Genomic DNA, 24,522 nt, shown 5'->3' on the forward strand with positions numbered 1-24,522 from the left:
ATATTATCTATTTTTGGAAAGGTGATGCAGTTCAATATCAGTTATGGTACTGAAACTGGAGACACTAGTGAGAGAAGAAAATAAGGGAGAAAAAAAAACTTTTTAAAAATCCCACTTACATTGAGTGTAATTGCCTCTGTTTTGAATCAGTCATTCATTTTAATAGAATTAGACTAATAAATTTATGCGGTTGGCAATATTTTTGATTAGGGCAACTTTCATGCTTATCATGCTCAGTTGTGGGGTATGTGGGAGGTTTCGTGCTGCCTTTTCTAAATTGTTTTTAAAAAGTTACTTTGAGTCCAAATTTGACCTCAAGGTCCTGGCCACCATGATAAAAGCCAGATGTGTTAGCCACTGAGCTATTATTCAAGTACTTATATAAACAATGAATAATCTATGCTGTGCAGTTTCATCTTGATCCAAGAATGGAAAATGAGGGAAATCCTATACTCTTAAGCTGTTTTTCAATAGTCATTCAATAGTTTTTAAGCACTGCAAAATTAAATTGTCTAAATGCTGCTGTTTGAAGCTGAAAATAATTTCAATATAGATTGCTGCACACATTAGATTTTCACTCTAAGACTTGAAACCTATTTAAAAACAAATGGACACTGACTAGCAGTAATATAGATTTGATATGAAGTGCAGCTGCCACGGCATTGAGATTTTTAAAAGTAAAGCCCAATTCTTTTTTAGTTACTTTCAACAATGACCTTCAATTTAGTATCCTTGACAAGGTTTAGTTTAGTGTGAAGATCTCCAATAAAGATACTCAGTACTCCCTCAAAGAATGTCAAATTGACATCCACAACAGAAAATGCCAGCCCTTGATCCACAAAGCCCAGGTGTCCAATTAACATAAAATACCTGACAGTTTGGGATAAGCATAGTTCTTTTTTTTTCCAAGGTGGGTAACCTAAACAAGTGTAAGTTGTGAACACATGGAATAAGTCTAAAATTAGTTGTTACAATTTTCTGTGAAGGTTACATTAAACTCACACCTAGTCAAGTTGTAACAACACAAGCCTACAATCATTCCATTTAGGTTTCAAGCAGAGCAGCCATACTTACATGAAGTGAAACATTTCAAAACAAAACAATTTGTAACATAGAAAATTTATTCATGATAATACAACAATCATACTCTGTCAAGTTGAAAATGCATTGTTGATCTGCATTGGAAGAAGCCTAGTCTTTTTGTTTTGTTTAAAAGAGGATGTTCCAACTGATACTGGTTATTAAAAGGTGTCCCCTATCCACATTATGGGAAACAGATCAATGCAAATAACTTTTTAATTTCAGTAAATATGTGAAGTAAATAATGTGCTTCTAATGTGAAACCTAAACTCTATTGGACATTCCAGTATCAGTAGCAATGCATCAGCCTAACAATGGCAGTTCTTACAAGTTTGACCAGTGACTCAGTGTCAAATACAGTTTTTATAAATCCATTAAGAAGGATGGACATTGGTTGTCCTTGTGCCACTTGACCAAATAATTTATTTATAAAAGAAACATGATTAAAAAAAAACAACTGCTGGCATAACTTCAATACTTAAAAAAAAAATAATAATAATTAAGACTCTGCACTGAAATTTGGATTCTTTCTTAAGATAACGAAACCTTCCATGACATTTGTTAAGGGAATATCTGAACAGTTTGTTAAGGATTCAACTTGTGTGCTTGAAATCTAGTTCAATGGTAATGAAGAGTGATAGTGTTGAAAAAAATTCTTTTTTTTTTGGCCAAGGGAGGAAATAAGAGTTAAAATAAATTAGAAAAAATAAGTTAAACATATGAGGGAAAAATAGCTGTACTTTATTGTTTTGCAGGTAACGAACTTATCAAACTTATATTTACCATTTACTCCACAGCAAAAAAAAAAAGTCCTATTGGTGGGACTTGTAGTCTGGATGTCAGAAAAAAGGTGTCCTATTGGTGGGACATGTAGTCTGGATGTCAGAAAAAAGGTCCTATTGGTGGGACATGTAGTCTAGATGTCAGAAAATCGCCTTCCCACTTATTTAAAGGGAGCTGAGTGCAGGAAAGTGCCTCAGGTGGGGCAAGACAAGCGTTACATAGATACCTTTAAGAGCTCTCTCAAGAAGTGTGATACTGACATTCACTGCTGGGAAACACTAGCTCTCAATCGCTCCTCATGACGTGAAGTCAGTATCAGAGTCCACGAGAGGCAAGGAGAGCAGCAGAGCTGTCATAAGGAGGAGAGAAGAAGCAGGAAATGAGAAATGAGTTCTCTTCAACCACAAAGAAGGAGCTACAAATAAAGCGTTGACCACGTTAAAACGCTATGTCTGCACTATGTTAACCAATATGTCATTTATATTTCAAAGGATACACTCTTCTGTCGCCAACTCTGCTCTCTCACCATATGCTAACAAGACAGGTGTTGTGTGAGTCTGAAATCCTGTGATTGTTTTTGGTTTACCAGCCTGACCAACGACATCTACAGCCTGTAAAATTAATATAGAATCAAATAAAGAGTTAGCTCTGACAGTTCAAACAGATCAGCTTCATTTACACTAAACAATGTTTGGCTTTATACACTTCAGTTGGTAACAGCATTTGTAGGAGAACACATTTTAGCAGAAAAAAAAAAGTTTTCTCTTAGAAAAACAATAGTTTTAAGCGTATCTTCTCATTCTGATTGATTCATGAAGTGCTCTTCTTCTAAAAAAAAGTTGAAAATAAACTGCTGCTAACTTCCTATCAAATAAGAGAAACCCCCCATTCTATAGCAATAAGAACTACGAACTAAGTGTTTATTTTAAAACTCAATCAAATGTATACAATTCCTAACCTTAAGATAACAAGAGGAACTTGATTTGCTTAAAAAAATTTTAAAATCTCACAGAACTCTCTTACCTGTCCTACCCTGACCGTTGTTGGTAATGGTTTCAGGTTCTCATCAAAGGTAACTAACATACGAGGCTGCATGGCAGACACCAATGTATACAGCATATAATGAGATTTTCCAAGTATAACTGTGATAAGAAATTTATAAGAGCTATAACAGCCTAGAATTTATACAAGCATTACTAATAATATTATTTAAAAATCTGGAACAAACACTACAACTGATCTAAAAAAAAAAAAACAGTTAAGTTCCCCTTTCTGACGTAAAGGTTGTCTATTTCTGTGGCCCACGGTTAACAAGGTTGTCATGTGGGTGTCATGTGGCCAACGCTACGACCAACAGCCTTTACTTTGCCCAACTATGGTCAGGTACCCATTAGAGCTGGGTTGACTCAGAGGCACCAAAGATCCAGAAATTAAAATCCCAGTCTTCATCAGGATTCGAACCTGGGACCCCGGTTTGGAAGCCAAGCATTTTACAGTACAGCCACCATGCCTCCATAGCTGATATTAATTTATTACTTATTTATTTCTCTTAGTACCATTAATGCTCAACTTAGAAGGCATTACATATCATAAAACACAATACTTTATTAATAAGTGAAAGGAATAATATCAAATTAATTAATTAGATTGCTAGACTACAGATATATAATACACACAACAAAAAAAGTCTAGATTGCTATTAAAATTGTTTAAAGGTAAAAATGAAATGTCTATATTAATAACATAAACATTTTTTGCTTCATTGATATATACAGGGTGATTCCAAAAGAATGTGACAAAGTCATCATGTATTCTATTCATTTCAAACACGTTGTAATGGACTGAATTAGTAGTCAATTGATACAGGAGTTATCCTTGTTTAACAGGTTGTCAATTTCAATTTGTCTTTGTAGGAAAATCACTTTCTTATTTACACTCAAGATGGCGAGTCAGCGGTGGACTGGCAGAAGATGTGCTAAAGACATTTCTCTCTGCACTTGGCTTTCCACGCCACCTTCGACCTCATTGTGTGCAATTTTTTTCCTGAGGGGTATATTAAAAGTCGTTTTTTCCACCTTTGCCCAAAAATATCAATGCCATGAAAGAACAACAGCTGCAATCAACACATTGGAACAGGAACATCCTGAAGCATGCTTGGAAGGAATTTTCATATCACCTTGGTGTTGTCTACAACGCTGGTGGTAGTCCCACTGATCACTTGTAAAGCATGAGATAAAAACTTGAAGTTATATACAACACTTGTGTCCAGCTAGGTAGCAATATTTTTGTTGTTGTTTTTAAATAATGCCCAATGATTTTGGTGCATTCCTTTGGAATCCCCCTGTATATAAAACTTAGAGAATGATCTAATCTGATGTAATGTTATTAGAACTTCTAAAGAGTAAATTTTTTCTCCCAAATACAAAATAACCGGAACCCCATTAAAGAAAATTAGTTATGAATAAAGTTTAGAGTATAATCTAAACATTAGACAAAAGCCACAAAAAATGTTGACTTTTGAACATTATGAACAAAACAATTATGTCTCTCCAACTTACTATTTTTAACATCTAAACATGAGACCAGTACAGAAAGAAGGCCTGCCACTGCAACACCAGACATCAACATGCGATCACTGTGGTATGGGCTCAGTGTTAGTGTGCCCTTCCCCAAATGGGTCAGGCCCTGAGCTAGGCGCACCATGAAAAGGTTGTTAGGGTCTTTGGCATGGTAGACTGCCAGCTGTCTGAGCATGGCAGCCAGGCGTGCATTGTTGGTACCTGAAATGGTCAAAAAATGAAGAGTCAACTAGAACATTTTTTTTTCATTTAAATATTGGTGACTAAAATTCAAACTAAATAACATGATGGCAGAATTGTACAGTGCCTAGTTAGCTGAGTTTCAATTCAGATGGAGGAAGGGAAGTATCTGAGTCTCAACCAGTTCTGATTTAAGTCTTGACATTTTTCTGATCAAAGTAAAGGAGAATCAAAATGGCAATTACTCTTAAGAGATCCTTCTCAGCTGAACGATACAGAAACAGAAGGGACTATCATAGTCAAAAGTTTAATAACCTATATACCTTCATGTTTCCAGTCCTACCCCCCCCCAAACATTCTAAAATTAGTACTTTTGTATATTATCAGGCATAAATATTCCATTTCAGGAAACTAAAAAAAAAACAGGAAAACTTAAGTAATAGATACAAGAAGGAATAGCAATGATACATTCCCATAAGTATTAAAAAAAGTTTGCAGTAATGTTTCCATTTGGACAGAGAATTTAAAAAAACTACAAAGGTAGTTTACCTTGCTCCAGCAATCACAGTCATTTTTTTGTCATAATGATGTCTTGGCATTGGCATTAAAAAAGTGTTTCCTATGGAAAGCACCAAACTAAAGATAGTTCAGTGAGATTTTTTTAGATTATATTTAAAGCAAATCAAGGTTAAAAAACCTTGCCAGAAGCAAAAGATTGAAGAGGCTTTAGACAAGAGAATGAGAAAGAAAGCTCCCTTTCACATAGCCCTAAAACAGGTGCATTCATTTGCACAAAACTGTGGCAAACTTTGTCCCTCAAGAATCAACCACATGTGGCAAACTTTGTCCCTCAAAGAATCAACGACACAGATTCTGCAAGGACTCAAGAAAAAAAACACACTACTTCTGATTCATCTGGGAGCATTCATTGTCTTTCGAGACATGTTATATTGTCTTTATCTTATTTCTATAATATATAGGCCTAAACTATTGAAAACATAACAAGTCCTATTTTACCTGCACCCACAATTCCCATGGAAAGGATTGCATTATGAGCCACCTCTGGGTCACTGTCATGAGAGAACTTGCTGAGTGTGTCTAGAATGTTGAGCTTGGGATTGGAGACGGAGATCAAAGCCAGGGCTAGCGGCACGGCCCTCCTGATTGGAAGCTCACCATAGCGCAACAAGTGACCAAAAGCTCTAAATGACATTTCACAGCCTACCTCCTCACCCATGGCAATAAGTCCAATACCCAACACAGCAACACCTGTCAATCAAATAAAAAATATATAAAAAAACATATAATATATCCAAAATCATTTTATAAAGTAGTTTATTTCACTAGTTTCATATCTAAATCAAAGTCTGTTCTCTTCAATTCCACTAATTGAAGTCTTCAAGTTAAAATGTTTAAAATAATAAAAAGAAACTAGTTGTTTTTTTTTAAACTATCTTCAGATAAAATGTACGAGATTAAAAATTTCCCTTTCTAAAGGAGAAAATTGATTTGAAGTCAAGCTTAACTTCAGCCAAATGTCCTCAAATTATCTTTTAGATCTAAATAAATGTGTTACAAAGTTTTAATCATAAATTAATTTTTTTTTTCAAAATATTGTGGAAAATTAAGAACATGAATGTAAATTTTTTTTTTTGATGAATAGAGAACTAGACTCTAGAACATTTTGAAGTTAATATCAAACCAAATTGCAATAGCCTTGGATGGGAATTAAATATTAGGACAATACATATTTATAGTAGTCATATAGATGCTCAAACCTTGCTGAACTGAAAGATCAGGTCCGACTGGTTTCTCTTCATCTTTTTTCTTATCATCCTTGTCTTTCTTTTTGTTCTTGTCTTCCTTCTTCTCATTATTATCAGCATCTTTGGACTCATCATGCTCAGAGCACACGTGTAGCAGGCGCTGAATCTTAAGAACATTTCCAGTGCCAGCATAGGCAGCGACATCAACCAACATGGTGGCCATAGACCTGAGGGGCTCGGAGATAACTTCTAATGCAACTAATGTAGCATCACATGCATCTTGTTTACCTTTCAAATACAAACATTCAAAATGCAAGTTTTATAATGAAATTTACTAGCACAGCTTAAAACACATGAATAGTTTCGCGTATCATTTTAATATTAAATTTTGATTATTAAATTAATATTCAGAATGAATAATTAAAGCTAAATGAAAATGTATAGCCCAAGATAACAATTATAAATTTTGTCAAGCCAATAGCTTAAAAAGCAATCAGATCTAGATTGTTGGGCTTTATATTTTTTAATGAAGTATGTGTAAGGGAAGGTTTTATCCCATTATCAATGTGACAAAACTTTTTATTTTACTTTTTCTAGTTCTATATTTTGATAGAAATTTATATCCAGAAGTCAAATGTAGAAATAGATACCCAGGCTAGTTTAGTTTGGATTTTTTAAACAAGAAAAACATTGATATTTAAATGAATATTGCATGCCCGCAAATCAAACTTGGCCAGTCTAAAGTACAGATTTATTTTTACTTTTTTGACAAAAATAACAAGAAATTAAGAAATGTAACTTTTCGACTTCCTTAAATTGGACCAATTATTATAATTTAGTTAAATGAAAGCAGGTGGTTTAGGCGTCAACTGAAGTAATTTGCAATACCACACAAGCAAGCCCAAGATATCTTTAAAACTTTTGAAAAACTGGTAGAACAGGTAAAAAATATTTACCAAAAATAAAGATGTACTAACCTAGGAAGGCTAAGGCTAGACCTAATGCTAAGTAGCGACCAAATGTTTCTTTCAGCTCAGCATCAGATCTCTCCATCATTGTTTGTAGGATGGTTGAGGTCACTTCTCCATTCATTGTACCCACAGCTATCATACCACAGGCTAAGGCAGCATTGCCAACAACCTGAAGACAAATATTCAAATGAAATATTGAGACTTTACAATGAAATAGTCTCAAACTACTTAGATCATATGCAATGACAAACACACAAAAAAAGCATTAGCAAAACTGGAGAAGACACAACTTACACTTCATCTAATTAGCAAGAACAATTGCATTAACACATGCATATGTAAAAATTATAATTTTCATGTATCATCTGTTAATTTAAGAACTACCAACAGACCATACCTCCATATTTGCTTTGGAGTCACCAAGGACGGGCAAAATTAGATTCAAAACATCCACACGATTAGAACCAGCATAAGCTAGACCTAGGCTGAAAAAAAAACAACATTAAAATTAATATAATCCCCATCAAACAAAAGAATCAATAGATATTGAGCAACAAATACCTGCAGATTTAATGCTATGTCAGACTAGTGCTAATATATCCAGGATTTGCTGCATTCAGACCTCAAAGGATTCAACTTCTTTTTTATTTTAAATTTTAAGCCTATTGGCGGCAGAGGTTATAAAGCTCAAATTTCAGTATAAAGATGAAATGGTATGTCTTGGGCAGCATGAGCCAGCCACAGCAATCTTATTTATTTGTAGAAAAAAGTAGTTATTCTCAAAGGCTCTTACAGATGTCTTAAAACTATACAAAAAAAAAAAAAAAGAAAAACATACCCAAGGATGGCTCCAATCCTCATGAAAGCGTTTGTGTGCATAACATGATCACTCAACAAAGCCAAGGCTGGATCACACTCATTGCGCACTCCAGAATTGACTATACCACATGCCAACAGTGCTCCAGCCTACAAAAACATTATATACAACTTTGAAAAAATAATAATGATAGAGTGGATGAAGATGGAATTGAAAACATTTTGCTATTGAAATTTAATCTAAACAAGTTTCTCCTTCCGAAACATCCATATTTTTTTCCTCTTTCACTATTTTTTTTTCCCTCAAAGTATGTATTTGAAACTGGATGCTTACATTTTCTTTTTATTTAATCGCATTAGCCAGTGAGGGTAGTATCAGATAATAAGCTAAAGATATCCATTTTAAGTGCTTTCAAAGGTTTTATTTGTTAAGTTTTGTGTAAATATGGATAAATATCATTAACAAAAATTATTCAATCTGGATCATAAAATATTTCCTACATATAGTTGGAAATTTATCAGAGAGAAAGAAAGAGTGAATGCTCTTTGTTTTTTGTTTAAAAAAAAAAGAAAAGAAAATGTTATCAATTGTGGCTATCTAGAATGGTGCTAGAATTAACATTTTGTTACCAACCCTTAAAAGGATGATTACATTTAAACTTCACATAAAAAAAAAAAAAAAAAAAAGAAATTATTAGGTGAAATGTTATGCTCAACAAAAAGAACTTTAACATAAACTCGAATTAAAATGTAGAACATGAACTTTGGATATTGTTACAGCTTGTCTTCTTTCTAGTATACTGAAACTACCTCAACTCTCACCCCTATTATACTCAGGTTCTGCTGTAACTAGAGAATAAGAAAACACTACAAGAATTCTATCCTATCAACAGACACACACTTTAGTTTCTCCTCATAACATGACACACTGCTAACTGACTTTCAAAAAGTTACACACTTGCGGACATACTCTCATTCTGACTGACATATATCAGTACAATTAAATTATACATACATTCATCTGTGACAGCTATCAATAACTAAAGCCTAAATGATAGGCTAAATTACCTTAATATATTCTTCTGAAGAATACAGGAACTTGTCAATCTGAGTGAGACCTCCGTCAATGTCCCAGAGTAGAATTAGCCCCAGGGATGCGGTCGCACTCAGCATGCCTAGAAATGGGAAATAAGTAAGTATGAGTGAAATCCTTTATAAAATATTTAATTTAATATTTCTGTGATACCCTAACAAGAAAGCTAAACAATTTATTTCAACTATAAAAGTTATGTTTAAAAAATGAATTGAAGTTATCTTTTTAAACAACTTATTGCAACAAATGTAAGTTATAATTTATATATATATATACTATCAGAAAAAAAAAACTTCTCTGATTGGCATTCAAGAAAAGCTTTCAAGCCACAGATTCAAAGCTTACCATGCTCCTTATTTTTATACAACCACTTATGACCATCTTCTGGGGTGATTAGTTTGTCTGTGCCGAAGGCAGCATTCACTAGCCCATTTACAAAAGAGGCTGCCAGGTTTTGACGAGCAGAGTCCAAGTTACTAGGACCGATTGTGTTTCCTATAAAAATATATTATATCATTTATTAAACTGTAACATTTTAAAGAGTAATTTCATTAGAAAGAAAGATAAAACTCAATTCTCAATTAAGATAACAAATACCTTTTTAGGTAAAGCAAAATTATAAAAAAAAAAAAACTCAGTCTTACTATTTGGTTCAAGGTGTGTCTTGTAAATATCCTCTGGCACTTTAGGATCCATTATATCCAACTAAAACAAAAAAGATTTTTGTCATCTGTTTATTACAAACTAAATCTATTTTTCATTTCAATAGGTACAGAATTTCAAATTAAGATTATAAATATCTATATTGCTGAATATGTCTAAATTGTTTTCTATGTTGTTTAAAAGCAAACCTCTCTGGCTAGAGTGAGGAAATGTTGATTTAATTGTCCATTGGCAATAATTTCCCTTAAGTCGTCCTTATCATCCAGAGCTTCAGAAAGTTCTAGTGAGATCTGCTGACGTCCTAGCATGTATGCTAGCTGCTTCTTCATTAGGCTGAAACAAAGTAACCATAAGCAGGCTTTTTTACTTTAAGAAACAACCAGACAATTATTAACAGATGGAATACAATTAAAAAAAACAAACAAACATTCTTTAGTTATTGTTCTCAACATAAAAAAGTGTTACAACGTAAGACAATAATCAAGTAATGCACAAATGTTTTCTTCAAATGATTCAATTTACTATAGCAAAGTAAAAACATTTAAAAATTCAGTGATTATTTTTTAATGTTTAATTTGTTTTTCTCCTATTTGGTTTTAAAGACACTGGACCCTCTGTAAAAACTAAACACATCCTCTATTAGGAAGCTAAATGTAACCACCTTGTTGTTATTATGAAGAAAAAAAAAAAAAAAAAAAAAAAAATGACTTGCCTATCTGGACATTCAGTGAAAATCTCCTCTATCAAGCTCATATCATTCAAAGCCATAGCAAATCTCAGAGCCTGTGGGTACTGGTTGAACTTTCTGTACAGTTCCACAGCACATTTTAACAGCACAGTGTTTTCAGGGTCAGGGACATAGGGAACACAGCTGAAAAAGAAGAAAACAATATGAGCATAATCATTATTTTAAGTATTCACTCCAAAATTTGTTACAAAATTTCCAGTGACAAAACTTTCAAGCAGTAAAAAAAAATCACAGTTACATAGATAAGTTAATATCCATATCACTTTTGTATAGACCATACAATATTCTTAGAAGCAATCATTTTCTGGAGAACACAACATCTGCAGTACAATTATACTACATGATTTCAATAAGAAATCATTGTGAAGTGAAAAACAAAACAGCCCATTTCTTAATGAAACTTTACCTTGTTAAATATAGACATGCTCTGGAGTAAGCTGACTCATCCACATAGTCCTTCAGCAAGTCCAGACGCTCTATCTCCATGAGAAGGTCGCAGGCCTCTGCTTCAGCATTGTGGTTCATGTGGTAGGGCACAATCTGTTTGGCCAGGCTGATGAGTTTGTTCCTCATATCAACATCAGTCTCTGTGGTATCTTGCCACTCCTGAGCAACTTGTCCTGCTAAATGCCTGAAAGGGGAATGAGTTGAGCTCTACAGGATGTTCAAAAGTGAAGTATTTTGTTTTTCAGGGACAAGGAAGTGTGTTTCAAACAGGTAACAAGGTAATATTTCCATCTTATTACTTAAATGATTAATCATATACTTTGATGCCAGATTGCATTTTGTTATTTCAAACCAAGGCCTCCCTTTTGTGGCATTTTTTACAATCAAGAATTCAATTCAGAAACTTTAAAATGTTCTTATATATATATATATAATCTAATGTCAGATGCTGAAAGATTAATACCAGGAGAAAAAAGGTCATGGAGGGAAGTTTCATGAAAAAATAAAGCAATTATCAATTCATTATTAAGGCATTAAAAGAGTGTGCAGCATTTCAAGTGGCTATGCAGAGCCAAATGTCATATCTACATGTTAAATCAAATTAATGTAGACAATGCTAGAAAATATAACAGCAATCTATGTTCATACTATAGCATATACTGTATTTGAGTCCTTTCTGTTGTTTTCTTATATCCTTGACCCATAGGAAAGCTTTAAGAGGTCAGTAATTCACAAAGAACAATGGTTTTAAACCACTCATCAGACACATACCTTACATACTCATGTCCCCAAGAACCTATCTCTTCCCGTGATCCCAATAGTCGATATTTCAGACTGTCTCTAGAATCACTCATAGTCATGCCCAGCACAGAGATGATGTCAGCACAAAATTTCTAGATATAAAAAATAAAGGGAATTAACATGACTAGATTATTAGTTTAAATATTTTCTCTCTTTTTTTTAAAAATTAAAACGAAACAGTAACATATATATAATTAAAGCTACTGATTTTTCAATAAACCTATGATCAGAAAGAAAAGATAAATTTTTATCTTGAAGGATTTTGTTTATGAATTCTGGTTAAGAATGAAATGCTGGATCAAATTTACTTTTTCAATAAAATGATTGTAAGTGTCCTCTAATGCTTTAGTACTAGTTAACAACAACATAAACTAAAACAACATGAAATAATCCACCACCTGTGTTTCTTTGTCCGCAATTTTTTCATAGATGGTTTTAAAAGTTTCATAATGCTGTCTCAAAAATTTCAGTGGTTTAGGCACTGAGGTCATAGAAGTGGTAGATGCCCTTATAAGTGTTCTGAGACTTTCCAGAGCAGCAGGATAAAGCCTCTGATTTGGCTCTGTCAATCGTTCTACCAGCATATTCAACTCATCTTGAAGTAGCCTGTCTTCTTCTGACTGAAAAACAAAAGACATTATCTAATTCACCAACATCTAGATTTCTACTACAAGTAACAAGTACATTATATTATAAAATGTACATTTATATCTTTTTTATATAGAATAATATGGATCTAGATATATACAATTTTTAATTATAAGATCTAGATTATTTAATAAATTTATTTCAGACATTAAATAAATCCATACAACTCGCTGTTTTTGTAGTCATTACATCTTTATTTTGATATTTTATATGAAACTAGCATGCTGTATAATGTGCTTATCCATTTTCTAATGATTCTGACCCAATTGGCCAATTTCCTTCCATTTACTATTTAGCTGTCTTTTTATGTAAGAAAAAAGAATTTCAAATTTGTAAGTCAGGTTGTTTTTTTTCCTAGTATTAGAATAATAAATAATTATTAGATGTTAGTACCATTACCAGGATAACTTTACCTCTTCCTAGCCCTAGGGTTAGTAAAACACACAGTGACAGTTGACAGTAACTTAATAATAGTGACATAATAGTATTAATAATTAATAGTCACAATGATACTCTAAGTAAAACTAAAACTAAAGTTCTAAAGACTAAACTAAAGAGTTTAAAGAGTAAATCAAATGAAAATGACATGCAAAAATTGAACATTCACTCACATTGATTAAGTAAGATAAGAGAATTTAGATAAACTATAAAATAATACCGAACCAACGTATTATTAATACAGGTTTGGGCTTACCAGATCTTGTTCGGTTTTAGCATCTCCTTTCTTTTTATCGGCATCTTTTGTATCGGCATTATCAACTTTCTTAACTTCACTGGTCTTAGAGTCCGCCATGTTGGTTTATATTTATCTCGCAATGTCTCACAAGGCTTTCTTTACTTGTAGCTCAAAAGAGCTAGCGTTTATCACTGACATAGATAAACTGCTCATTTGCATTTTGTATATAATATGGGACGCCGATATGGACATATATCATATAGAGGGACTTCTTATAATCCCACTATACTACCAGTGATGCCCAACCTTATACAGCCTGCGGGCCATTTTAATTTCTGACACTCGTGTCGCGGGCCACATTAATGAAAAGATACAGAAAAATGAAAAAGAGACTTATCCATTTTAAATAGTTTTACAACAATCCCGTGGCTCCAGTAGGCCTACTTACAGCCATAAGTCGATTACGTAACAAGGGTTTCAGGTGTCTTATAACTGGACAAGTTTTCTACTAAATTAAGTGCTTATAAACATTATGATCATACCCAGCATTTATTTTCGGAAATGTGCAGGTTTATGTAGACAACACGACGTAGAAATCTATTGTCGACATTGGTTAAAATTTCTCAATCAGGGAAGTCAGGCTTTGTAAGTCAATCAGTTTCAGTTGGTGTCACTTCTAAGCGGCAATAGAAATGATTTTGAAATCTACTGCTCATTCAATTAGTTTGAACGGAGATTTTCATTAGCATCGTCCATCCGTTTTGCAATTGTCAAACAAGAAAGGCTGACCCTTCAAAAGCATTTTTTTCCAGGTCGACTTTATTCCATCACTGCTAGAAAGCACTTTTTTATGCTTCATTTCTCTTCTTAAAATGCCAACACCTCTGTAGCCTCCATTACAGCCGACTCATTTCTTGACTTCTTGGTAAATATTTTCGTCACTCGCTCAACTCTAGTCGTAACTTATAGCGACTCTTTTCTTAGCGGCTCAAGCCGACAGTGCCACCATATTTTGTAATGGTTGATTTTAGAATGCCTTTTTATGTTATGTTCTTTAATACAGCCACACTTTATGTACAAATCAAGCATGTTAGCTTGGTAATTTAGATGTAATAAAGATCTGTCCTGGAAGTTTCAACATCCAATATCGTTCCATCGACACTCCCATTTCATTGATGTACAAATGTTACATAGAGTGGCAACTATCATGTTGATGTCAGAAGTACCCGAACCAAAATGATGCGCTGTGTTACACACATGAAATGTCAAGGACACAGCTAGCTCAAAACAGCCGCGGAATAGTCCAAGACTCTAAAATAACTGTCAATTCTTGTCGCCGAAAAAAAACAAAACCTTGTGTTCTTATAGAAAAAAAATTAACATGAATATTAACAAGACAATAGATTAGTATGAAATACATCAAAGAAAAGTGAGAGTCCGCTTCATAGAGAAAATACATTTTCAACCTTTTTGTTTTTATAATTCTTTTTTATTTTCTACATTTTGTGCCAATATTTTGGCGGGCCGGTCAGAACCACGTCGCGGGCCAGGGCCGTAGTTTGGGCATCACTGCACTATACGTTACTCAGGGCAGAGCAGGTAGGCTATCCCATATGGGTGACGAATGTATGCCAAAGGCAGTCTTTTTTTGTGAGCTGAAAGGTGGTCGACGTAACGAGGTACCCCACGGAAGCGCTTAAAAGACCAGCTTAGGCGCCAACTTGCTTTAACTGACAGGAGAGAGCACCTGGCTGCAGGGGGCTTCAGAGCGAGACAGCTGGAGATCACTTACAATGGCCGCGGGATACACATTTGAGACCAAAAGAAAATCCGCTGCCGAGGACAGACGTAGACGTGAAAAGAAAATCTTAATCGACCACCCGCGGACAATGGTTATGCTTGCCCTGGATGTGGCAAGATATGTAGGTCAGAGCTGGGTTGCGTAGCCACGGGAAATACTGCAGCCCTCATTAATCTTAGGACTCGAAGACAAACCTTATTATTATGTAGGCCTAAGCCTACAAATTGTATTTTTTTTATTGTCATTAAAATAAAATACATCCTTTTTTTGTGTAAGAGGAGGAAGCGAGGGGTACTCAGCGCTACGAAAATTCTAGAAGGGGCACGCATATGTCAAAAGTTTGGGAAACACTGTTCTAGATGCTCGCTAAGAACGGTTTTAGACAGAATCGCAACCTTCGGACCACTATTCGCGAAAATAAAAAAAAAAACGTAAGCTTTCTGTCAGACCTTTGTATTTTATTTTCGGTAAGAACCAAATTTTTGTTGCGCGGGTGGGGGGAGCGGATAAGTAAAAGTGCTACTAAAATTAACCGACCAAAATATGAATATGTTTGTGTGTGTGTGTGTCGGGAGCGCATTATTAAGCGGGTCTTTCCAAATCAAGCCAAAAGTATAAGTGATAGAAATTACAAAATGGGGGTTCCAGGGGACAGAGAGAAGGAAAGAGAGAGCGGGCCGTGACATTTCATTGTAACAGATACACGAATTCACGGGCTACAAAAGTATGTTAGGTTGGTCGTTAAAATGTGGCCCGTTTATTAAAATTAAAACAAGAAGAAGAAGAAGGGAGGTTTTCCAGCCATAATAAACAACATAATGAACAAATCAACGGGCGTACAGACGTTACTTCGTATAAGAAGATGATTACGTATAAGATTATGTTATTGTTAAAGTGAAGATTAAAAAACAAACAAACAAGAAAAAAAATTATAAAATACATTTAAAAAGACAGTACTTCCAACTGTGCCTAAATGTATGATTATTTTTAAGTAGTTTCAGTGGCGTCACTAGGGTCGGTGTCACCCGGTGCGGTTAGCTCAGTGTATCACCCACACCCACCCCCCGCCATCAACTTTATCCCTACTTTTTCCAATAGAAAGTATCGTTAATTCTTTTTGTTGAACCAATACAGTAAGAGCTCATTGCCTACTTTTTTTTCATAACTGTAAAATGAGTGGCAATTTTATTCTAAAATTTCATTGTTTATGACATTTTAAAATAGTTTTGCATATATTAGACTTTTAGACGGGAAACGGTATAACTTTATGCTGTGTTATTCAAACATTGAGTACCGCCGAAAGGAGAAAATGTACTTTGCCGCTACCTTAGTCCACGAGTGGATACACAACTTTTGAGGGGGGGGGGGTCTAAACCCTAACCCTTAGGCCCAGTAAACCCTAACCCAATGTATAAACCCCCTCCACATTGGTTAGGACGTCGCGCCCTAAATGAAAGAACGTCGCCCCCCCCCACACACACACACCAATGCGGTGCCCCCCACCACAGCTTGAGGAAAGCTGCAGTAGTTTATGCGAGTTTCTAATGGGCTTGTTGTCCTAAGATCATCCTCATCCTTAGAAGGCGTCTTGTAGTTTGTTCTGTTCACGCAAAAAAAAAAAAAAAAACCTGAATGGATAGTGCGTTGGTTGAGAGAAACTGGTTCGAACTGCCGTAAAAACGGCGTAGACTTTAGAATCAAGATGAAGAGGCATTAAAATATTTTCTTAATAGAAAAGTTCTAATTGGACGAAAAAAACGACGTCACATAATTAATTTTTTTTTCTTCTGCAAAATGTATTAATAAAGTCGCTTTCGCCTAACTAGTACTAAAATATACAATAACTATACAAATGCAACCAATTTTTGTTCTTAAAAAAAAAGACTGCCTTTGCATCCCCCCTTGTTATCATGCAACGTACTGGACATTTGTACCAAAATAATATAAGATATGTACAATAGGGGCCTAAAATAAAATATATAGATCTAGATTAGTACAGCAGATATGCCTAGGCTTATTTGGGTATGTATCTAGAGATTTATTGAGTTAGTTTTTGCTAGTTTTTGCCGATATTTTTTTTTTCCATTTGGGTGTCACCCCCTAATGTGTGTCACCCGGTGCGGATCGCACCCCCGCACCACCAGTGACGCCATTTGGGTAGTTTCATTATATAGATCTACATCTAGCTATACCTAAATTTCTGATTAATAAACATCCATCGGTATACACTATGACTGACTACGACATGTTTTTTTTAGCCAAAATAAATTTATTTCTTTTTTACTTATAAATTATAACAGTCAAACTAAGACTTTCCCCCCATGACCAACGATCTAGTAATTCTTTACTGAGCGATGTACATCAAATGTTACATTTCAAGAACAATCATTAAAGCAGTTTTTGAGATCCTGTCCCCCAGGTTCCAGCACCCTCTGCCCTCAATGAAGTTGTGAGCTGAATAGAGGTATGGTGAATATTGGAACTTTTAGACAATGCTATGAATGAAATAAAACATACAGATCTATCAAACTATTTTATGCGATACAAATGAGAGAAAGATTAAATTATTTTATACGAATGTTTTTCTTATGTTAGCTTGTCCAATTTTCTACTTTGAAATATGTAAAAAGTATCGATATATGCTATATGCATGTTTTATTTAAAAGGGAGATAACCATCGCTACTTTCAAGAGAGGTTTAATAAAAATTGAGTTACATTTCTTGCAGATCCTCTTCTAGCTTGTGTCAATCCTCGGGTTTACAGGTAACGGCAGGGAACTCTTGTCGCAAGCGGATAACTAAAACAACAGGCGACTACCAAAAAGCGACAAAACCCGAACTCGCGCAATCTTTCAAAAGAAAATCGGGGCCATATAACTTGTCGAGTTATACAAGCCAGTGTGGACTGCACAATTGCCTTCTTTTGAACGAATGAACAAGTACGCGCGTTATGTTGGATATATTTTACCAATGATACAGTAAAAAAAAAAATAGAGCACAGCTATGTAAATATAGTAGTGGCATTAATTCGTGGATTTATATGGAGGTTACACATCGGAATATACAAGCTGGATTACATCATTTCAACATATTTCATGCATGAGGATTAACAGTTCGCTGTAATACGGTGTTTTCTCTTGTTCTGCAAAAGTGTTAGCCTATTTTAACTTTTTTTTGTTGTTAAAATAAAAATATCGCCTATCTATAAAGTTGACTATTTATATATTGAGAAAGGTTAAACTATTATATCTACACGTCTTATCACACAGCTCTTTATGTGTAATACAATCAACACTGTCGTTCATTACATACATAGCTTATTTATTTATAGATTTTGTATTGCAAGTAAAGAGCTTAAGATATGGACATGTCAAGCTGTTGAATGACATATAGGTTATTATTCTCTTAGAGAAATGTGTGCTTTTCGTGGTTATATGCCTACGTTAAATTGAAGCAAGCAGGATTCTAATCATTCCAATAAAATAAATTATTTTCTGTCGAACTACATCGTTGATCGAATGTGTAAGGTTAGCAGTCATATTTAGGGTTGTCAGTCATATTTAATGTTGGCAGTCTTATTTAAGGTTGGCAGTCATATTTAAGGTTGGCAGTCATATTAAAGGTTTTCAGAATTAGTCCAAGTTTCGATTTAGAGAAGACTATTACAGAAATAAACCAAATAGATAGATAGACAGACAGACAGATAGATAGATAGATAGATAGATAGATAGATAGATAGATAGATAGATAGATAGATAGATAGATAGATAGATAGATAGATAGATAGATAGATAAACAGACAGACAGACAGAGGTTCGGGTTAGGTTAGATAGATAGATAGATAGATATTACTTGTAAACAATTTTCCTTGAAATATCCTCTTTTAATTAACTGTTTAGCCCTAACATCTAGACAATTATCTTATATATTACAGACGTCACTTCAAGTCACTTCAAAAAAAGAAGATAATTACGTCCTACGCATTTCATGTGTCAATGTAGTCATACATTGTCTTTATCCTTTATGAAAGCCCGTCCTAGGCTACTTTAAAACAGTAGAAGACAGATTTTAAAACATTTGTATATTATTGACCGTATTCTACGTCGACGCTATAATAAACTCTTTTCCTAGCTCTTTTCCTAGCTTGAGGAGTTTTCAACACTTTTTTTTTGCAATAATAGTCATTAGGAAATATTTCTTTATATTAACCTTTGCAGAGATTAATTCCCTTAGACGTTGACTCGTTAATGAGGCAATTAGAAAAACTTAATTATCTGTAGACCCAAGTAGATATACTTGATGAGTGTCTATATTTAGACCTAGATTATACACGTAGGTTTGACGTCTTGGAGGTGCTAGTGCACATGTAGACTTATAATATCCTGCAGGATAACGGATATCACACATTTATTGTTCATAAGTCAAGTTTGGATATACTGTTCAGAAAACGAGGATATATTATTTTTACATGGATTTATTGTCTTAAACTTGGTAAGTAATTTTTGTTTTCATACCTTTTTGAATGTAAACGTGATCACAGAATCTAGTTCTGTATTTGTTATTTTAGTTGCTGAAACAAACAATAGGCCAGCTTGTTGCCACTTTAAACATTTTGTGTTGTTGTGGTTTTTCGATTGCTACTATTAGTTCATATTGTTGTCTAATTTTGAACAATTGGTAACATTTATTTTGACAGCTTTTTATTATCTTATCGAACTGAAAGTTGGCGTATAAACTCGTGCTGCTTGACAACACATTTTATTTAAAATTTCGAAATATTACTTCATTCATTGAATAAATAACCTGAGGGATTGAAATACACGTATGACTTACAAAACTTTAATGATTGTAATATCCAGATGATAGAAATGCCTACATCCATATGATTGAAGTACGTACATGACTGAAATACTAACGTGATAGAAATAGCCTACCAACAGGAATGAAATACCAACAGGATTGAAATATCTATATGATTAAAAAATTCTAAATGGCAGAGTTACCCATCTCGCCATAAAAGCTTTCATCGTTATACCATATCACCGAAATAACTATTGTATATAATAAAAAATAACCATATCTATAACTATTTTAGATAGTCCTAGTTTTTGATGTGATCTTGAAGTTATCAGGGGCGGACTGACAGTGTGATTATTCGGAATGGCATAGCACTGTAAAAGGTCTAATAATATTCCCTTTGAAAAATGTTCGGTGCATTTTCAAACTTTACATATTATGAGGATAGGAACGAATGGATGCCAATCACATGGAACTATGATGGAACACAAAATCTGGGCCTGATTGTGTCATCATGTTTGGGCCGTATGTTATTGACACAGACCTATATATATTATATCTAGACAGGAAAACGGAAACAAATTTGTATCCGCGAGTGATCAACTCACAGACCTATATACATAGATTGTTATGTATTAATCAAAGATCTATATATTCACGCAAATTCACGAAATAAAGCCATTTCCTGTTAGTTTCCATTGAGATAATGTTTCAAAAATCCTAGATCGAAATAATTCATATTTGTTGAGTTTAATCATCTTATGTATACATTTAAATAGATTGATTACCTAAATCTTTCTAGATTATGTATCTAAAAATTGCGAAATAATAATTATGAGACGAGAGTACTCTTTTTTTTTCGATGCACAATTACTAGATCTAGATCTCTGTTACATAGGTTGGGGTTAAAAAAAAACAACAACTTTACTTCTTATAACTACTTTACAAGACAACGCCTAGTTTCAACTTTAAAAAAAAAAAAAATTAATGACCTTTTTTGTAGTGTTAAAAGATCTCCATGTCCAGTCTAGATATAATATATATATAGGTCTGTGGTTATTGACTTTCTTGTACATGTATGTGAGTGTGTCTTACAGTACCCAAAAAAAAAAAAAAAAAAAAAAAAAGAACTGCTGTTATATCTTCTTAAAATATCTGGCAGGCTTAAGTATCTCATTTTAATTTCGTGATACAAATCGAATATATTAAGATAAAACCTACTGGCCTACCCTGGGGGATGGAAACGAGGTACTAGATGGAGAGATAGAGCCGATGGGGTAACGTTAATCTGTGAATTGCATTTCACAAAAGAGATATTTTTTTATTTTTTTTTTACAAACAGATGCAGAAGAACGAATGTGTTACATAAGTGAAGCTTACAGACTGACAGGTTGTAAACAAATATATTCTACCAATGTCTCGCCTTGGGGGAGAGAGGAGGTTGAAACTAATGTCTAATGATGACAAACATTGATTTCGATGAAGAAAATTTCGCTACTAATGTAAACATAAATCTGTATATTATAAAGCAGACAAATTGTAATCTTAATGTTATTCTTTTTAGACACAGAATTAGCTCTAATGGTCTCCTTTAAAACTTCTCTATACATCATGTAAAGAAGTTACTACAAGCTAAGAAAAGCAAATAACAGCACACCCACTAACACATACGTACACACAAACATGCATATACTCTAACATACACACATACAACTTTACAATTATTTCACTGAAAAACAAAAGATAATGAAAGGTTTTGTTTTTTAAATAAAATATCATTGAACGGAGCGTGGTCAAGCACTTGGCTTTCAAACTAATGTCCGAACTCGAATAAAACACACCAACCTTAAACACATGATAAAACAAACCAGCTTTAAATACACGATAAAACATAAAACCTTAAACACACGATAAGATACGTTGAACTCTAAACACACGATAAAACACGCACCAACCTTAAACACACTATAAAACACGCACCAACCTTAAACACACTATAAAACACGCCAACCTTAAACACTCGTTAAACCACATCGACAATAAACACACGATAAAACACACCCAACCTTTAACAAATGATAAAACACACCAACCTTAAACACACGATAAAACACACCCAACCTTTAACAAATGATAAAACACACCAACATTAAACACACGATAAAACACACACCAACCTTTAAGACACAATTAAATACACCAACCTTAAACACACGATAAAACACACCCAACCTTTAACAAATGATAAAACACACCAACATTAAACACACGATAAAACACACACCAACCTTTAAGACACAATTAAATACACCAACCTTAAACACACGATAAAACACACCCAACCTTTAACAAATGATAAAACACACCAACATTAAACACACGATAAAACACACACCAACCTTTAAGACACAATTAAATACACCAACCTTAAACACACAATAAAGCACACCAGCCTTAAACACACAATAAAGCACACCAGCCTTAAACACACAATAAAGCACACCAGCCTTAAACACAACGATAAAACACACCCAAACTTAAAACACACGATAAAAGACTGGTTTGAGCCATTACGTTATTATCTTAAGTTGAAAGCAATGCTAAATCATAAGAAATGACATGTATGTTTTAGTGAACTTTGACAAGATCCTTTTTGGCTTCCATTGTCATCTGCACCCGAGTGGAGTTGTTAATCACTAACACATTCTGTTGGGATTCAAGTTGTCTTTAAATCAAAGCTCTCATTATCAAGTTGGTCTCCAATGACATCTCAGGACGTTCTTAACCCTACAAAGTCTTGTTTCATCTTTGTTATCTATGTATGTTTTTAATATCATTTCCATGTCATCTCAAGTACCTCATTCATATCTCGTCTCTTTCGTTCTTCTGTCTTGAGATAACCACTCTCTAAGTAGATCTCCAACTAGTGTCATTTAACCTCTCTCTCTCTCTCTTTCTAGCTGTTTCTCCCGTTGTCTTTCTTTCTTTCTCTCCCATTTTCGTTCTCTTTCTCTTATTCCATCTCTCTCTCTCTCTCTCTCTCGCTCTGTTTCTTTTGTTGTCATTGTAGTTGAACTAAAACCTGTTTCTCTCCTTCTTTCTATTTACTTACTTTCTCTCTCTTTCTCACTCTCTTTTTTCTCTGTTTCTCATTTTCTTTTTATCTCTCTTTCTTTCTCTGTTTCCGTCTGCCTTTCTTTCTCTTTCTCCCCCACTTTCTCTTATTTTATCTTTTCCCCTCTCTCTATCTTTCGTTCTCTCTTTCCATTTCTCTCTCTGTATCATTCTCTTTCTTTCTCTCTCTCTCTCTCTCTCTCTCTTTCTCCTCGCTACAAAATTTTTCCATCCCATGCTACTTTTCTACTAAACCCTGCTGAGGGCTGAGCTAAAACTAAACATCTAAGCTCTTATACCTTCCCTTCCTCTATAAGATATCAGTAAGAATGCAAAAGTCGTTACTGGGTTGTCGACCTTGTCACAGTCTCTGCTTGTCATTCCTGCAGTGGAGGTTATTACAGAGGCGTTACTTAAGGAGGAGATACACCAACATGTGTATGACTCACTTTTGTAAGTCTCATTACAGCGTAACCGTAAAGAATAAACTGTACACTTCAATGTCACGTGTATGTGAAATTATTAATAGTTCTAATGTTTATAATATAAAGTAAGAAATATTTAATGAACTAATTAATCATGAAGATTATTATTAGCCTACAGTTGCTGTTTTAGCATATCTCTAAGGTGCACTCCAAAACTAACATTTGGGTGTCTTTGATTCCTCCCTTCACTCTATCTCTCTCTCTCTCTCTCTCTCATTTCAAGAAGTTTTAAATCTGAATCACAATTCAAGTACATGTGGGTGATTTGGCTAGTTCAATTCCTTCCTCTTTTTCTCTCTTTCCTTCTTTCTCTTTCTTTTTTCTCTCTCTCTCTTTCTTTCTTTCTCTATCTCTCTATTTTTTTTTCTTTCTCTCTCCTTCTTTCTTTCTTTCTTTCTTCCTCTTTCTTTCTATCTCTTTATTTCTTTTACCTCTCTTTCTTTGTTTCTTTCTATCTCTCTTTCTTTCTACCTCTCTTTCTTTCTATCTCTTTCTTTCTTTCTTCCTGTCTTTCTTTGTTTCTTTCTTGCTATCGTTTTAGTTTTCTATCCCTTGAAGAAGTTTTGGATTATAACATAATGATCATTAACCTCCATGTGTGTGAGGCATTAAGAGGCTACATTCCTCTCACAAATACCCTGTACAAAAACTCAGCGGTTATGCCCAATGCACAAAGATCTCTGCCTCCTGGCTGCCTGGTCGTGTAAAATACTCACTGGGCTGTCGTTCGATGGTCCCGGGTTCTCTTCTCTCCAAGTGATAAAAAAAACATAAAACATAATATCGGCTCTATATGACATGATATGACACATAACGTCATGCCAATACAGACATACACACATAAAAGCTCATTCATATACACTCATACACACTCATACCCAAAGGTCTTTTGATATTCGCCTTCTCACTTTTGCATTCAGACTTTTGGTAATCATGTGATCTATTCACTGGTCTGCACACACTCGACTCTTTGTGCAATTCAACAGTGGATCTCAAATCAGTGCGAAAAAATACAATGTATAACAAATTTAAATGTAGAAAACTTAACATGGGTTCCTTCTTTTTAAAAACACG

At 34.2% G+C, this 24,522-nt stretch overlaps 2 protein-coding genes across 3 annotated transcripts in view; one reads left to right on the forward strand and one right to left on the reverse strand.

Annotated features, from left to right (window-relative positions):
- Nucleotides 1-1,102: 1,102 nt before the first annotated feature.
- On the reverse strand, nt 1,103-13,427 carry LOC106060287 (26S proteasome non-ATPase regulatory subunit 2-like). The gene is made up of 18 exons (XM_056043129.1): nt 13,270-13,427; nt 12,326-12,547; nt 11,898-12,019; nt 11,086-11,310; nt 10,644-10,802; nt 10,120-10,264; nt 9,913-9,973; nt 9,614-9,763; nt 9,244-9,350; nt 8,198-8,325; nt 7,757-7,844; nt 7,366-7,528; nt 6,401-6,676; nt 5,640-5,891; nt 4,422-4,643; nt 2,887-3,005; nt 2,360-2,474; nt 1,103-1,653 (listed from the first exon to the last, which is right to left on the reverse strand). The coding sequence occupies exons 1-18, from the start codon at nt 13,366-13,368 to the stop codon at nt 1,580-1,582; spliced, it is 2,727 nt and encodes a 908-aa protein (XP_055899104.1). The 5' UTR covers nt 13,369-13,427; the 3' UTR covers nt 1,103-1,579.
- A 4,438-nt stretch (nt 13,428-17,865) lies between these two features.
- Nucleotides 17,866-24,522, forward strand: part of LOC106052309 (uncharacterized) — a 78,821-nt gene continuing 72,164 nt past the window's right edge. Inside the window, exons 1-2 of one of the 2 annotated variants that reach the window (XM_056044403.1) lie at nt 17,866-18,204; nt 19,270-19,543. The gene's annotated coding sequence lies outside the window, so the exon portion shown is untranslated. The remainder of the gene's footprint in view (nt 18,205-19,269; nt 19,544-24,522) is intronic. The other variant, XM_056044404.1, reaches the window with a different exon arrangement.

The sequence above is a fragment of the Biomphalaria glabrata genome, chromosome 10 (genome assembly GCF_947242115.1).
Source record: "Biomphalaria glabrata chromosome 10, xgBioGlab47.1, whole genome shotgun sequence".
In the NCBI taxonomy this organism is placed as follows: Eukaryota; Metazoa; Mollusca; class Gastropoda; family Planorbidae; genus Biomphalaria; species Biomphalaria glabrata.

What these genes read in the sequence shown, in the direction of transcription:
- LOC106060287 (XM_056043129.1), bottom strand. Translation starts at nt 13,368, where the DNA reads ATGGCGGACTCTAAGACCAGTGAAGTTAAGAAAGTTGATAATGCCGAT. An exon ending in TGGGGACATGAGTATGTAAG is followed by an intron (nt 11,311 to 11,897) that starts GTATGTGTCTGA and finishes TTCCCCTTTCAG; the next exon opens with GCATTTAGCAGGACAAGTTG. An exon ending in CAACGGTCAGGGTAGGACAG is followed by an intron (nt 2,475 to 2,886) that starts GTAAGAGAGTTC and finishes TTAATTTTACAG; the next exon opens with GCTGTAGATGTCGTTGGTCA.